The sequence below is a fragment of the Notolepis coatsorum genome, assembly GCF_963971535.1.
Source record: "Notolepis coatsorum genome assembly, chromosome: 5".
NCBI lineage: Eukaryota > Metazoa > Chordata > Actinopteri > Aulopiformes > Paralepididae > Notolepis > Notolepis coatsorum.
The window spans coordinates 161,597,662-161,614,507 of record NC_140169.1 but is presented as its reverse complement, the minus strand read 5'-3'; the positions used below and the strand labels follow the sequence as shown (position 1 = coordinate 161,614,507).

Genomic DNA, 16,846 nt, shown 5'->3' with positions numbered 1-16,846 from the left:
CAACCGATACCGATATATGCAGGGTTCCCCCCCGCAAAAAACGGAATAATTTTTAGGTAATTAACATTACATATCTCTTGTTGTGGAATTAACACAACATTATGCATACTTTTGACAATAAATAAAATCAGAATTTGTTCTTACTTGCTTGCCTGGGTAAATAAAGTGTAAAAAAATATAAATATTTGAAAACCGATATCACATTTTAATGCCGATATCGGCCGATAATATCGGACATCCCTAAATGAAACACACAATACAGTTTTTTTTTATTATTGCTTAACACTTTCTATGCCACTCACGAGTTTTCTCGGATTTATTAATATTACGCTGAAAGCCACTCACGAGATTTCTCGGATTATTTGTTTTTTTTTAGCGATCTGAAAAAAGCGCCCCCTATCGTCAGATGACATAAGGGATTTTGGAATGGACTCAATGAAAATGGATGGGGAAAAAAATCCTGTACTCCATATTTTCCAGTCCACTGATGCAGCCGGGGTTACCACAGTTCATTCTGGATCCTCTGAGCGCCGCGGATCATGAATTCTACTGTATCACGTTAGATCTATACACTTATCGATTTTTTCGAATGGTGATCAGGAATTGGAATATACCAGTTGGATACCATCTGATGTCCGGTAAGGAATCTATGTTATCAGTGTTAGGATAATCCGACTCATTTTGATGAAGATATAAGCTGTTTTGTGAAATGTCCTTGTGACGGTGCGGCTCCGTCACTGACTTTGCGGGCAGTGCGCATACTGTACATACACACACACTCATTGTCTGTCTTTCCATATACCATAACCGTATAATGTAATGTGGTGCGTTTCATGTGGACAGCGCACATGGGAACGCACACACGCCATATGCCGCGGAGCAACACACACACACACACACACACACACACACCAAACATTCCCTCTTGTCAGCTTTCGTAGGATGTCCGAATGCGCACAATCATTTCATTCCGTTTCCGTTGTTATAGCAGAATGACGTTCATACAGCAAGACATTCATTCATCACATCACATTTATTACTCACAGTCATGATGCATTCGCTTCGCTCTGCACTCCTAGGTTGACGTGTTGGCCAAGCAGAAGCACACATATCCGCCAGGTTAAATGGGAGGGGTTGACGCAAGGTAATCGTCACGTGAGCGATATGATTGTATTGTACTGTTTACTTGGTTATCTGTAATTTAAAACAGTTGGAAGTTATGTGATATAGTGGAGGATATATATTTTGTGTGTAGGAATTGGTTTAATGTGTTAAAAAGAATAATAATATGTACATCCTGTTTAAAGCCTAGTGGGAGGGGCTATTGGATAAAAGAGAGCTGCTTTGGCCCAGGGACGTCAGTCTTGAATGGACTGAGTTACAGTGAAGGTAACCAGGATCCCTAGTAAAACGTGTTGGTATTGCTTGTAGTGGAAGTAGTAGTGTATATTGTGTATTTAGACTTTGTGTAGTATTAAGTATATTTTGTTTTGTTTATTTGTTTTCTCTTTTTCCACTTTTGTTAGATATAGTAAGTATAGGGTATTTTGGTTTACATTACTTTGACTTTTCACATTTTTTGTAAAACTATATCACCTCTGCACTTTTGGGAGGCGGGAAATAAACACCCACCAACGAGATCTTTCGACTACGCCTGTTTATGAGAGAATCAAAGGAGTTCGGGAGTGGACCCTGTCACATATGGTGTCAGAAGTGTGATGGCTAGCCGAAAGAAGATAACCCGCCTGCCCAGGCAGCGCGCCGGACTGCGCTCCCAGAGACAAGAGCGAGATGAGGAGTCGGCAGCCAGTGATACCGACCGGGCTTGGGAGACAGACCCGGAGGACGAGAAGGGCGCTGCAGCCCCAGCGCCGACCGGTGGACCAGGGGGAGAACTGCTGGTAATAATGAGAGACTTCCTAGCAGGACAGCAAAGGAGAGAGGAGGGCCTGCTGGCAGAGATTCGAGGCCTGCGGACCTCTCTTCCACTGGTTCAACCAGCTCCCCAGCAACGTCAAAATATTTCACTGCCTGCCCAAAATTTGCATGACCCTATTGCAACTCCAGGGACAGCAAGCAACCCCAGACTTGACCCGCCAACACCTGCACCCCGGCGTGGGTACCAGGATGCACCATCAGTGGCACCCTCTCTGCAGTTTCCTGACTCAGTCAGTAGGCCGGAGCAGTCAAGGCCAGATTGGAGGCACTATAATGAGCCTAAAATTCCCCAATTTTTGATGGGTGAGGACATTGAGAACTACCTGTTACGTTTTGAGCGCATGGCTAGAACATGGAACTGGGCGGAAAGTGAGTGGGCATGCCGACTCGTGCCACTGCTGTCCGGGAAGGCATTGGAGGCCTACACGGCGATGGATGAGGAAAGAGCCCACTGCTATGCAGACCTGAAGACGGCACTGCTGATGAAGTTTGACATCTCTCCAGAGACGTACCGGCAGAAGTTCCGGTCCACTGCGGTACCATCGGGAGAGAACCCCACAGAGACCTATCACCGCCTGAAGGGGCTCTACCGTCGCTGGATTCGGCCCGAGCAGCACAGCAAGGAGGAGGTTGGAGAGGCGATCATCTTGGAGCAGTTACTCCTGCTACTTCCCTCCGAGGTGAGGACATGGGTGAAGGAGCATGAGCCAGGGGAGGGACTGGCAGCTGCTAAACTGGCTCTACAGTTCGTCAACGCTCGAAGAGGAGGACCAGCTGTACGCTCCACCAGTGCAGAACCCCGGCAGTTGCTCCAGCCACCCTATCTAAAGCCTGCACCGCGAAGGTATAACCAGGAACCTCCAGGTAACCCCAGCTCTGCCCCAAACCAACGATCAGCCGGTAAGGACTTTGACTTTGTGTGTTACTATTGCCAGCAGTCGGGCCACAAAGCTTCTGAGTGTCCCATACGCAAAGCTAAGGCCACAGGCGCTTGCTATGCACCCCGGCCTGAGGTGGAGACTACGGGGGATAAGGAAGTGCAAGCTCAGCACTATAGGACTGTGACTGTTAATGGCCGCCAGGTTACTGCTCTGTTGGACACTGGTAGCTTTATGTCATTTGTGAAACGCAGTATAGTACCAGTAGGCAGTGTGGACTATAGCCGCCAAGCAGATGTGTTGTGTGTGCATGGGGATAAGCATCTGTACCCCAAAACAGAGATAACTGTTACCCTTGAGAACCAGCCTTACCTATTAACTGTTGGAGTGGTAGACAATTTGCCGGTAGATCTCATATTGGGGAGAGATTTACCGATACTGGTGGATTTACTGCAGGAGACAGAATTGCCAGTCCAAACTGTCTCGGAGAAGAGGGGAGATGTTGTGTGTCCTGTGATAACTCGAGCCCAGGCAAAGGCTGGAGTCCAACCACTCCCAGATGTTGACAGTAGTCTGTGTGAGGGTGGCAATAAGGGGCCAAAAAAATCTCGGCGCCAACGCAGCTTTGAGAAGCAGCTAAAATCTACCGAACCTGAACCAACAGACAAAATGTGGGAAGTGCCTGACAATATTTCTGTGATACAGAGGGAAGATGTGACTTTGAAACCGTTGTTTATGCAAGTGGTAGAAGAGACCAAAACAAATTGTGTGGGAAGGGAAATGTTCATTGTTGATAATAACGTGTTATACAAAGTTACAGATGACCACAGACGTCTTGTGGTGCCTGCTAGCTGTAGAGGACTGGTCATGCACCTAGCACACACCCTCCCATGGGCCGGCCATCTTGGCCGCCATAAAACATTTTTACGGGTTAGTGCACGCTTTTATTGGCCCTGCATGTACACTGACATTGATCAATATTGCGCCACATGCCCCACATGTCAGAAAACATGCCCTGCCCGCAAATCTGACCGAGCTTTCCTCCAGCCACTCCCTGTCATCTCTACTCCATTCCGCACGATTGCTATGGACATCGTGGGCCCTCTGGTGAAAAGCAGCGGTGGACACCAGTACATCCTGGTTGTGAGTGACTACGCCACCCGTTTCCCAGAGGCCTTTCCCCTGCGCACCATCACCGCTCCCGTGGTTCTGCGGGCTTTGGTACAGCTGTTCTCCAGAGTGGGGATACAAGATGAGATCTTGACGGACCAGGGGACCAACTTCACCTCGAGGCTGATGCATCTCTTCCACAAACAATTGGGCATCTCAGCGATCAGGACCACCCCTTACCACCCGCAAACTGATGGGTTGGTCGAAAGGTTCAACCAGACGCTGAAGAGGATGTTGCGGAAGTTTGTGGATGACACTGGCAAGGACTGGGATCGCTGGCTCCAATTTCTGCTCTTCGCCTACCGAGAAGTTCCCCAGGCCTCAACAGGTTTCTCACCATTTTAACTGTTGTATGGCTGGGAGGTACAGGGACCGTTGGATCTGCTCCGAAAGGGCTGGGAGGGTCCTTCCACCCATTCGAGTGACAGAGGGGTGGTGCAGTTTGTGCTGGAGATGAGGGATCGGCTGGCCGGATACCAGGAGGAGGCAGAGGTCAACCTGCGTGAGGCCCAGAAAGGTCAGAAGGCCTGGTATGACCAACAGGCCAGGCACCGTGAGCTACAGACTGGCCAAAAAGTCCTATTGCTCCTCCCTTCGTCCAACAGCAAGCTCTTGGCGAAATGGCAAGGGCCATACCTCATCACCCGCAATATGGGTCCTGTCACATATGAGGTCCATCACCCGGACAAGAAGAAACAGAAACAGACTTATCACGTGAACCTCCTGAAACAATGGAAGGAACGTCCAATCCAGGCGCCAGGAACAGCTCTGCTGGTGAGGGAGGTGGACGTGGAAGAGGAAGTGGAGACAGGACTGAGAGCTCTAACTACAACTGCTACCCCTGTCTTAGTACATCTAACTCTAGAGCAAGCTGCACAGCTCCTCCAGGTCTTCCAGGAGTCTCCATCCCTCTTTGCTGCCAGGCCAGGAAAAACCACCCTCATTGAGCATGTAGTTTGCCTAAAAGATGGACGGCCAATCCGGCAACGTCCCTACCGTGTCCCCCAACAGCTGGTGGAAAAGCTGCGACTGGAGATAGAGGAGATGTTGAAGCTCGGAGTGATTGAACCTTCTAACTCAGAATGGTGCAGTCCGGTAGTCATTGTCTTTAAAAAAGATGGTTCACTCAGGATATGCATTGACTTCAGGAAGCTCAATGCCATCTCTGAGTTTGATGCCTACCCCATGCCAAGGATTGACGACTTACTGGAGAAGATCGGAGCTGCCAGATACATCACAACCCTGGATCTCTGTAAAGGATACTGGCAGGTCCCGCTGGAGAAGTCGTGTCGGCCATATACAGCATTCCGAACACCAGCTGGCGTGTACCAGTTCACAGTGATGCCCTTTGGACTTCATGGAGCACCAGCCACCTTCCAAAGACTGATGGACAGAGTCCTCCAGGGGTGTGACCACTGCAGTGCAGCATACCTGGATGATGTGGTCATCTTCAGTGCGACTTGGGAGGAGCATGTCCAAGATGTGTCACTGGTGCTGGGAAGAATCCGAAAGGCGGGATTGACACTCAACCTTGCCAAGTGTGAGTGGGCACAGCAGGAGACACGGTACCTGGGCTACCTGCTAGGACGGGGTGAGGTGCGTCCGCAAGTGGATAAGGTGGAAGCTATCCAAAACTCCCCTCGACCTCGGACCAAGAAGGAAGTACGGTCCTTCCTGGGATTGGCTGGCTGGTACCGACGTTTTGTGCCCCAGTTTGCAACCATTGCAACCCCACTTACAGCACTGACCAATAAGGACCAGAAGAATCCAGTAAACTGGTCAGAGGAGTGTGAAACGGCTTTCAAAGCATTGAAATCCCACCCATGTTCTTCCCCTGTCCTCAAGAGCCCGGACTTCACCAGAAGATTTCTGGTACAGGTGGATGCATCCGAAGTTGGCCTTGGAGCGGTTTTGGCCCAAGGAGACCCTGGGGAAGAACATCCAATCCTATACCTGAGCCGCAAGCTGAAGCCACCGGAGACCAGGTATTCCACAGTGGAAAAGGAGGGCTTGGCCATTAAGTGGGCGCTGGAGAGTCTGCAGTACTACCTGCTTGGACGGGAATTTGACCTGGAAACGGACCACCGAGCTCTTACCTGGATCAACTCCATGAGGGACCACAACAGCCGCCTTACCCGATGGTACCTCTCACTCCAGCCATTTAAGTTTAACATCCGACACCGATCGGGCAAGACCAATGTGGTGGCAGATTACCTATCCAGGTTGCCGCACATCACCAACCTCGAGGAGGAGAGGGATGATGTGACGGTGCGGCTCAGTCACTGACTTTGCGGGCAGTGCGCATACTGTACATACACACACACTCATTGTCTGTCTTTCCATATACCATAACCGTATAATGTAATGTGGTGCGTTTCATGTGGACAGCGCACATGGGAACGCACACACGCCATATGCCGCGGAGCAACACACACACACACACACACACACACACACACACACACACACACACACACACACACACACCAAACATTCCCTCTTGTCAGCTTTCGTAGGATGTCCGAATGCGCACAATCATTTCATTCCGTTTCCGTTGTTATAGCAGAATGACGTTCATACAGCAAGACATTCATTCATCACATCACATTTATTACTCACAGTCATGATGCATTCGCTTCGCTCGGCACTCCTAGGTTGACGTGTTGGCCAAGCAGAAGCACACATATCCGGCAGGTTAAATGGGAGGGGTTGACGCAAGGTAATCGTCACGTGAGCGATATGATTGTATTGTACTGTTTACTTGGTTATCTGTAATTTAAAACAGTTGGAAGTTATGTGATATAGTGGAGGATATATATTTTGTGTGTAGGAATTGGTTTAATGTGTTAAAAAGAATAATAATATGTACATCCTGTTTAAAGCCTAGTGGGAGGGGCTATTGGATACAAGAGAGCTGCTTTGGCCCAGGGACGTCAGTCTTGAATGGACTGAGTTACAGTGAAGGTAACCAGGATCCCTAGTAAAACGTGTTGGTATTGCTTGTAGTGGAAGTAGTAGTGTATATTGTGTATTTAGACTTTGTGTAGTGTTAAGTATTAAGTATATTTTGTTTTGTTTATTTGTTTTCTCTTTTTCCACTTTTGTTAGATATAGTAAGTATAGGGTATTTTGGTTTACGTTACTTTCACTTTTCACATTTTTTGTAAAACTATATCACCTCTGCACTTTTGGGAGGCGGGAAATAAACACCCACCAACGAGATCTTTCGACTACGCCTGTTTATGAGAGAATCAAAGGAGTTCGGGAGTGGACCCCGTCACAGTCCTCTATCGGTTTCACTGTAAAAATCCATGAGGAAATGACCACGGCTATTATCAGCGCGCGGCTCGAATGGGCGTGCGTGTATGTATAATATTGATCATCTAGCGTTTATTTGAAAACGATTCATAAATAGGCCGACAAATATCAACGTTCCGGAATATTCCAGTAAAAGGCGATTATCACAGAATGGCCCAGAGTGGGCTGTTTTTTTACCTCAAAACTGGTGCTTTTCAAAATGCTCTCAAACGGAAATGAAGCGATAAAAAACCAATCTGCCTTGACAGCACTGACTGGAAAAGGATTCTTTGATAAGCGACGGGCAGATTAGACACAGCCATAATTTAAAACATAGATTAGGCGATATTAACGTTAACATTAAAGTGGATGGTGGCATTCAAGCGCTAACTCTGGCGCCACCTGGTGGCACTGAAAGTGTTAAGCATGATTTTGAAAACGGGGCCCGGTGTTTCAAAACACACAATTAGCACAATCACACACACAATGATCAGAACACCTCAGATCCTTTGCTAAATTAAACACTTGTCAAAACCATACACTAATTTATAAAAAACTACATGTTTTCTAAACCTAAAAACGCCCCTGATCTGGACTGGTCCTTTTGAGCTCCTTTCCAGTCGAGCTGCTACGATGTTTAAATCCAAAATAGTGATAAATCCTCTCATTGTTGTGTAACATGGCATCTCTTCTCTAGTCTTTCTCTGCGTCACGTGAAGTAAAATTTACTCTAGAAGTGAAAGTGAAACTATACGGTGGGGGGTGGAGGCAGTAGGCAATTAATTTACTCAAGTGGATCCCTGAACACAGAATGACACCATCATCACTGACTGACTACCGCAGCAAGCCTAGGTGGAACTAAGTATAACTTAATAAAAAAATAATTATATATAATAATAATTATTATAATAATTATTATAAATATATAATAATCATAAATATTGTTTTCCTGTGTGTACCGAAATCGTACCGAACTGTGACCCCAAAACCGAGGTACGTACCGAACCGTGGCTTCCGTGTACCGTTACACCCCTAATATACGGTGAGAATAAAAACAAAATATATACTTATTATATATATAATAAATATATATATATACTGTATATACAGCATTATTGTACTTGCTATCATACAGAGTTATAAGCAGATGTATACGTATAGAGGGGCTATATGCAGGTATATTCAGACAAATATGGATGTATATATGCAGTAAATATAAATGTAAATATGCGGTATATATATCGTGCTATCATACAGAGTACGTCCTTCTCTAAAAAGCCCCTCTCTCTCTCTCTCTCTCTCTCTGTCTCTCTGTGTCTCTGTGTCTCTCTCTCTCTCTCTCTCTCTCTCTCTCTCTCTCTCTCTCTCTCTCTCTCTCTCTCTCTCCGTCCGTCAGAACGACCAGGTGCTGCAGGGCTTCTCCGTGGACAAGGGGGAGTTCACCTGCCCGCTGTGCAGACAGTTCGCCAACAGCGTGCTGCCCTGCCGGCCCGGGCGCGGCACGGACACCGGCGCCTGGCACTCGCCCGGCGGCAGGAGGAGCTGCGTGCACCTGGTGAAGGAGGTGGAGGATCTGCAGGAGCAGCTGGGCCTCTTCCCTGTGAGTACAGAGCCAGAACCCACCGGGCCAGAACCCACCGGGCCGGGCGACGAGAGGCGTCCGGCCGGGTTCACAGTTAATCATGTTGTTTACACTGTTTATTTTTTTCTCATATTTTTTAGCTATGCCACGCTTTAAAAGATAGGAGTGAGTCACCTTGTTTGTAGAGCTAGATCTATATTCTATATTATAGCTATGGGGGGACAATACTATGGTCATTTGACACTGACTTTCTTCCGTCCAAGATGCAAAAAAGAGATAATTTTTTCATGCATACGTCGTGCATTAGTGAATATAAGTACAATTTCAGAGTGATCCGGGATAATTCCGGGGAAGCGAGTTATAGGGTGCTACGTGAATTCTACTATAAGCATTGGCATTTCTTGCCTGGACTATTTCCAAATCAAATGTACTGTATAATACTGTAGGTATTATGTTTCATCATGAATGCATGAAAGGGGGGGGGGGGGGGGGGGGCATTTCTGATGCTTTGATTGCCAGTAACGGCATTCGTATTGAACACTAAAAATGCTGATCAGCTGGATCGGTATCAAAACATTGTTGGATCAAGCTGAAATTGATGTCAGATAGGCCTTACCTGTGGTCGGGGAGATTCCAAAAAGAATATTCCAATTGTCTGATCGCGATTTCCAGTATTGGTGTCCATCTGGTCCCGGACATAATTTGGCACAACTTATGGATAGTGTGCCAGATGCGTTTGGAAGTGCTCGGATGAAGCGACTTAATCGGCTCCGTCAATATATAGCGCCCGGGGACATTTGAGTGTAACACAGTGTTAGATATAAGGTTTCAAAGGTTGGGCGACACTGCCATCTGGCAGGATGCGGCCGGTATTGCACTTTGGCGATCTCAAAATCCTTTCATATGGCAACACCGAGGTCAATGGATGAATAATGAATAAAAATAGCAAATAAAAGAAAAAACAACCAAACCCTGAGATATCTTGGGTCTGGCAATTAACCTAGGGCTGGGCGATATGACCAAAAACGTTATCGCGATAAAATTATAAAATTATTTTCATATAATTCGATATCGATAATTATCGTCGATATAATGTCCGTCAAGTTTAATTAACTTCTTATGCTGCTGCGAATGTCTCAAGTCAAGTTGATGTCGTCATCAGTCCGCGCACGTTAGTAGTTAGCCGACAAGCGGAGTATCTCATGACAATAAATATGACACTAAAATACTCTCTTCCGCCACAATATATTGAAACGAACTGTATACCCCACACTACTATAAACGTGGACTCAGAATTCAAAACACACACATACTCGGCACGTAAATATATAAAACATCGCCGTGCAAGCTAATTAGCCTAGCAAGCCTGTAGTATCTAAGCGGTGTATTCCATGACAATGTGCTAAATATTACACTAAAATACTCTCTTCCGCCACAATATATTGAAACGACGTCCACTGTATACCCCCACTACTATAAACGTGGCCTCAGAATTCACGTCACACACATACTCGGCACGTAAATATATAAAACATCGCCGTGCAAGCTAATTAGCCTAGCAAGCCTTGTTGTTGAGTGAGTCCTACCTCCTTCCGGGTATACTTCGCTCTCGGCCATCTCCTTCACTGATTGGTTGTTAGCTGTTGTGCGTAAACACGGCATCACGTAACGTTGGTTGTTGTTAGTGAGTGTGCTGAGCCGAGGCTGAACGGAGCCAAGCTTGGAAAATCGATATATCGAAACTTTGCGACCACGTTTCATGTTTATTTCGAGGAAATAATTTATCGCGATAGTTATCGTTATCGTTTTATCGCCCAGCCCTAAATTAACCCATTCTCTGCCGGGCATTGTACCCATCATTGTACCCTGTCTGCCAGCGCTATAAGTCTATGGAGATGTTCACCTTCTTTGCAGGGCTATAACTTTTTAAATTGTATTGCTAAATTGACATTACTATGGCCCATTCAACATCAATTATCTATCGTTCAGGATGTAGGAACGTTTTACTTTTTCATTCACACGTTCATACTAAAATACCGTCTAGAGTATAAATATGTTTTTATCGCAGTATTTCATAGAACGTGAGATATAGGCAGTGATGCCGGTAACGCGTTACTAAGTAACGCGTTATTGTAATCTGATTACTTTTCCCCGAAAATAGTAATCTAACTGCTCTGATCAATATATCACCCATACTACATAAATCATTTAATGTCGGTCATTGAATTATAAACGACCCCCCCCCTTTCCGTTCTATGGAGGGGACAATACTATGGTCATTTGACACTGACTTTCTTCCGTCCAAGATGCAAAAAAGAGATAATTTTTTCATGCATACGTCGTGCATTAGTGAATATAAGTACAATTTCAGAGTGATCCGGGATAATTCCGGGGAAGCGAGTTATAGGGTGCTACGTGAATTCTACTATAAGCATTGGCATTTCTTGCCTGGACTATTTCCAAATCAAATGTACTGTATAATACTGTAGGTATTATGTTTCATCATGAATGCATGAAAGGGGGGGGGGGGGGGGCATTTCTGATGCTTTGATTGCCAGTAACGGCATTCGTATTGAACACTAAAAATGCTGATCAGCTGGATCGGTATCAAAACATTGTTGGATCAAGCTGAAATTGATGTCAGATAGGCCTTACCTGTGGTCGGGGAGATTCCAAAAAGAATATTCCAATTGTCTGATCGCGATTTCCAGTATTGGTGTCCATCTGGTCCCGGACATAATTTGGCACAACTTATGGATAGTGTGCCAGATGCGTTTGGAAGTGCTCGGATGAAGCGACTTAATCGGCTCCGTCAATATATAGCGCCCGGGGACATTTGAGTGTAACACAGTGTTAGATATAAGGTTTCAAAGGTTGGGCGACACTGCCATCTGGCAGGATGCGGCCGGTATTGCACTTTGGCGATCTCAAAATCCTTTCATATGGCAACACCGAGGTCAATGGATGAATAATGAATAAAAATAGCAAATAAAAGAAAAAACAACCAAACCCTGAGATATCTTGGGTCTGGCAATTAACCTAGGGCTGGGCGATATGACCAAAAACGTTATCGCGATAAAATTATAAAATTATTTTCATATAATTCGATATCGATAATTATCGTCGATATAATGTCCGTCAAGTTTAATTAACTTCTTATGCTGCTGCGAATGTCTCAAGTCAAGTTGATGTTGTCATCAGTCCGCGCACGTTAGTAGTTAGCCGACAAGCGGAGTATCTCATGACAATAAATATGACACTAAAATACTCTCTTCCGCCACAATATATTGAAACGAACTGTATACCCCACACTACTATAAACGTGGACTCAGAATTCAAAACACACACATACTCGGCACGTAAATATATAAAACATCGCCGTGCAAGCTAATTAGCCTAGCAAGCCTGTAGTATCTAAGCGGTGTATTCCATGACAATGTGCTAAATATTACACTAAAATACTCTCTTCCGCCACAATATATTGAAACGACGTCCACTGTATACCCCCACTACTATAAACGTGGCCTCAGAATTCACGTCACACACATACTCGGCACGTAAATATATAAAACATCGCCGTGCAAGCTAATTAGCCTAGCAAGCCTTGTTGTTGAGTGAGTCCTACCTCCTTCCGGGTATACTTCGCTCTCGGCCATCTCCTTCACTGATTGGTTGTTAGCTGTTGTGCGTAAACACGTCATCACGTAACGTTGGTTGTTGTTAGTGAGTGTGCTGAGCCGAGGCTGAACGGAGCCAAGCTTGGAAAATCGATATATCGAAACTTTGCGACCACGTTTCATGTTTATTTCGAGGAAATAATTTATCGCGATAGTTATCGTTATCGTTTTATCGCCCAGCCCTAAATTAACCCATTCTCTGCCGGGCATTGTACCCATCATTGTACCCTGTCTGCCAGCGCTATAAGTCTATGGAGATGTTCACCTTCTTTGCAGGGCTATAACTTTTTAAATTGTATTGCTAAATTGACATTACTATGGCCCATTCAACATCAATTATCTATCGTTCAGGATGTAGGAACGTTTTACTTTTTCATTCACACGTTCATACTAAAATACCGTCTAGAGTATAAATATGTTTTTATCGCAGTATTTCATAGAACGTGAGATATAGGCAGTGATGCCGGTAACGCGTTACTAAGTAACGCGTTATTGTAATCTGATTACTTTTCCCCGAAAATAGTAATCTAACGCGTTAATCTTTAAAAGCCAGTAATCTGATTGCAGTTACTTGTCCAAGTGGCTGTGCGTTACTATTTCGTTACTATCTCATCATAAATTCATAATGCAGGCGGAATGCAGTATTTTATTTCGTTTTCGACAGTCAAAAATACATTTTGAGCTGTTTTTCTTATTTGGGAGTGACGTGGTGTGGCAGTGAAAGGGTTACACAAGAATGTGTCCCGCGGCGTGACTGGACTCTCTGTCTGTGAGTGACTCTGCTTTGGCCCAATCACATTCCCCATCCACAGTCTGCGAATCAGAGGCAGAGTAGGGCGGGTCTTCACAGCACGTCATGTGACATATGCGCCAATCGTGTGACAGCAGGGCTCCGTTGTTACAGCCTCGTCTGCATTCGTCTGAGAATTCCACCCCAAAACGCTTGTCTAAACGAAGTGAAACCGCAAGAAGACTTTTGCGGTTTCTGTTCAGACTTCCACCCCAAAACGCTCGTCTAAACGTAGCCTCAGTTACTGTCTACCACTAAAAACAGCACATCCAATTGCATTGAAAGCATCTGGAATCACAACACTAGCCGACACTTCGACTAGGTACAGGAGGACTCGGAGGCCAGCCAAACAGCAAAAGAGAGAGATTGTTTCTTTCCCTATTGATTAATGTATATTTGATGGTGGCAGAGCAAAAGCTCTTATTTGCCAGATTTACAGTTAATTTACATGTTAAAGAGAGACTGATTGTATGTTTATAGAGAGACATTTATAAAAACAATTTAATAGTTACAGTTGATATAATTGAATAGTTCAGCCTGCATTTGTTAGATGTGAATGGATACACTGGTTTTGTAAAACCACTGGCTGGCTGCTCTAATGCTGTGAGCATCATAGACTGTTGCTTTACCATACTTGATGGTACAGAAGCTGAAGCACTAGTTTAACAATTTACGTTATGTGCAGAGAAACAAGTTAAAAACAATTTATGCACTTTCAATAAAGCGTTTAAAAAAACTGTTGGGGGAACGACGACGACTTCGTAACCTAGTTACTTTCAAAGTAACTAAGTTACTCTGATAATCAAGTAATCAGTAAAGTAACGTGGATTACTTTTTAAAGGAGTAATCAGTAATCAGTAATCGGATTACTTTTACAAGTAATCTGTGGCATCACTGGATATAGGCATAAATGCATATATTAGATGATCAAATGCAGTATGATACCGATCAACGTTATATAAAAAATGTCAACTGTACATGGTCCTAAACGTCATGACTGGTCATCTGCGGGTGAACGGAGGGGGGGGGGGGTCGTTTATAATTCAATGACCGACATTAAATGATTTATGTAGTATGGGTGATATATTGATCAGAGCAGTTTGTATCGAAAATGGTAAAGTAGCGTTGGGCGATGAGAGTGGAGCAAACCGATCCCAATTATGGGATGTTGATCGATGCGATCCATTTCCGGTTTGTATATTACTAATAGACGTCCAAATCATGTTGATTATTGAGTTATGGCAAAGATCCATATCGACGGTGTCTGTATTGAGCCCCGGGACGATAAGCGAGTGGCCGGACGAAAATAGGGGACGGACCGATCTACAATGGGCACTTCCGGTTTGGCAACTCGCCGATCGGCCACCCGGTGGCGGTATTGAAGCGTTGCAGAGTTGTGATGGCTCAGACAGCATCACCCAAGACTCCGTGGGTGAAATATGAATACCATGACGAAAATATGAAATATTGATCTCAAAAAGGCCTTACGGAGTTATTGGCGGACAACGCATGGCGGAGAAACACGCCTTAACACGTGATTGGCGGAGAATGGGTTAAAGAGTTAATTATGTTGTTTACACTGTTTGTTTTGTCATTATTTTTATATTCAGAGTTAATTATGTTGTTTACACTGTTTATGTTTTCTCATATTTTTATATTCACAGTTAACTCAATGGCTGCCAACAACGAGTATACTCGTTATAGCCCGCCAATCGTTGGACACCAACAACGAGTATACTCGTTATTATGATTGTTATTTCTTTTATTCGCTATTTCCATTCATAATTCATCCTGGAATGCTGTGGTACTGTGTGGCAATGTGTCTGAGATCGCAACGGTCCGATGGTATGCGGCCGATGTCGCACTTCCTTTCTGACTCTGTGTATGTGGCTGTGCGTCATTGAAAGTCATCCGGGCGGAGTATTCTTGTAACGTGGATCAAGATATTCACCCGATCGCATTGAATCGCTTTCGGGACGCCATATTCATTATGCTGTTGGGGGTTATGGCGTGGGCCAAATGGACATACGATCTAGCAGATGGCAATCAAATAATTGGAATATTCTTTTTGGAGTCTCATCGGCCACAGGTAAGAGCAATTTAACGTCAATTTCAGCTTGGTTGTCCATTGTTTTCATAGCCATCGCTCTGATCAGCGTATGCTGTTGTACTAACGAATGCCGTTATTGACAATCAATTAATCAGAAACGCCCCCCCCCCCCCCCCCCTTTCATGCATGCATGATGGAACATAATATACCGATCATATGCATTTTAATTTTTTATTGTGTTTTTTAAAGGGACGAAATGCCAATGGATTAACACTTAAGTGCAAACCGACGAGAAATCTCGTTTTTAATCGTTATTTTTTTTTATTATCGATTTCCATACATTTTTCATCAATCTAGCCTCACGTTACCAGTGGGGATCTGTCTGAGCTCGAACAGGGAAAATACCACCCCCTATCGCCTCTCCGGATGGTATTGCACCCCATTGGATTGGACTGAATGAAATGGATGGGAAAAAAATAGTCAAGATTCCAAATTTTACTTGTTAGGCATGTAATCCGAGCCAATCCCATTAATTGCCCACCATCAGAACAGCGTAGAATATGTCTTTCGACCACCCAGCGTTGGATCAATAAACGCGATCGATAATTGGAATGGCTATTAGGAATTGGAATAATCTTTTTGGAGAACATCTGATCTGAGGTAAGGAATCTATTTTACCGGTCTTGGGATAACCAGAGCTGTTTTCACCTATATATCAACGTGTCCCATAATATGTGAGTGTGTGTGTGTGCTGATCAGGAAATAAGATAATCGATTTTTCAGCCCGCTTCTATAGCATGCATAAATACACATATACTATCGATAATCTAGCGTTTATTTGAAAACTATTCATAAATAGGCCGAAAAATGACAACGTGTTTTGTGTATTACAGTAAAGCTCGATTCCTGCAGAATCTTTTTTTTTCTTCTGAAAGTAAAAAAAGAAATAGCGTTTTTCAAAATGGTATAAAACGGAAATTAACTGATTAAAAAAAACAATCCGTTTCGACAATGTTGACTGCAAACAAGTCATTGATAAGCGACGGGTGTATTAGACACATAGCCATAATTTAAGATAGTTTATGCGTTCGCAAATATGATCGCCCTCCATTGACTACAGCGTTGGCACTCAAGCGCCTATTTCTGGCACCCCCTGCTGGCACGGAAATATGCGTCGCGGGCTATTACTAGCCTCCCAGGAATTACCCTAGACCACTCTAAAACTATATTCACCACGGTATAAAATGAGAATGTATGGATGGAAAAAATATTCCTTTTTCACATCTTGATTCTTGAACGATAGATACTCGATGTCAAATGGGCCATAGTATTGCATATATAGCTATAATATTTAAATAGTTATAGCCCTGCAAACAAGGTGAGAGACTCCCACCGTTTACAGCGCTGGCGGTAGCTACTACAGGATGAGGCTAATGCGTGGCATCCAATGAGTTAATTGTGTTT

At 44.5% G+C, this 16,846-nt stretch overlaps 1 protein-coding gene across 1 annotated transcript in view; it reads left to right on the top strand.

Annotated features, from left to right (window-relative positions):
* Positions 1-16,846, top strand: part of ubr3 (ubiquitin protein ligase E3 component n-recognin 3) — a 242,571-nt gene that overhangs the window by 115,438 nt on the left and 110,287 nt on the right. Inside the window, 1 exon segment of the mRNA XM_084314353.1 lies at positions 8,680-8,951. Coding sequence (XP_084170479.1) covers positions 8,680-8,951 — 272 coding nt within the window.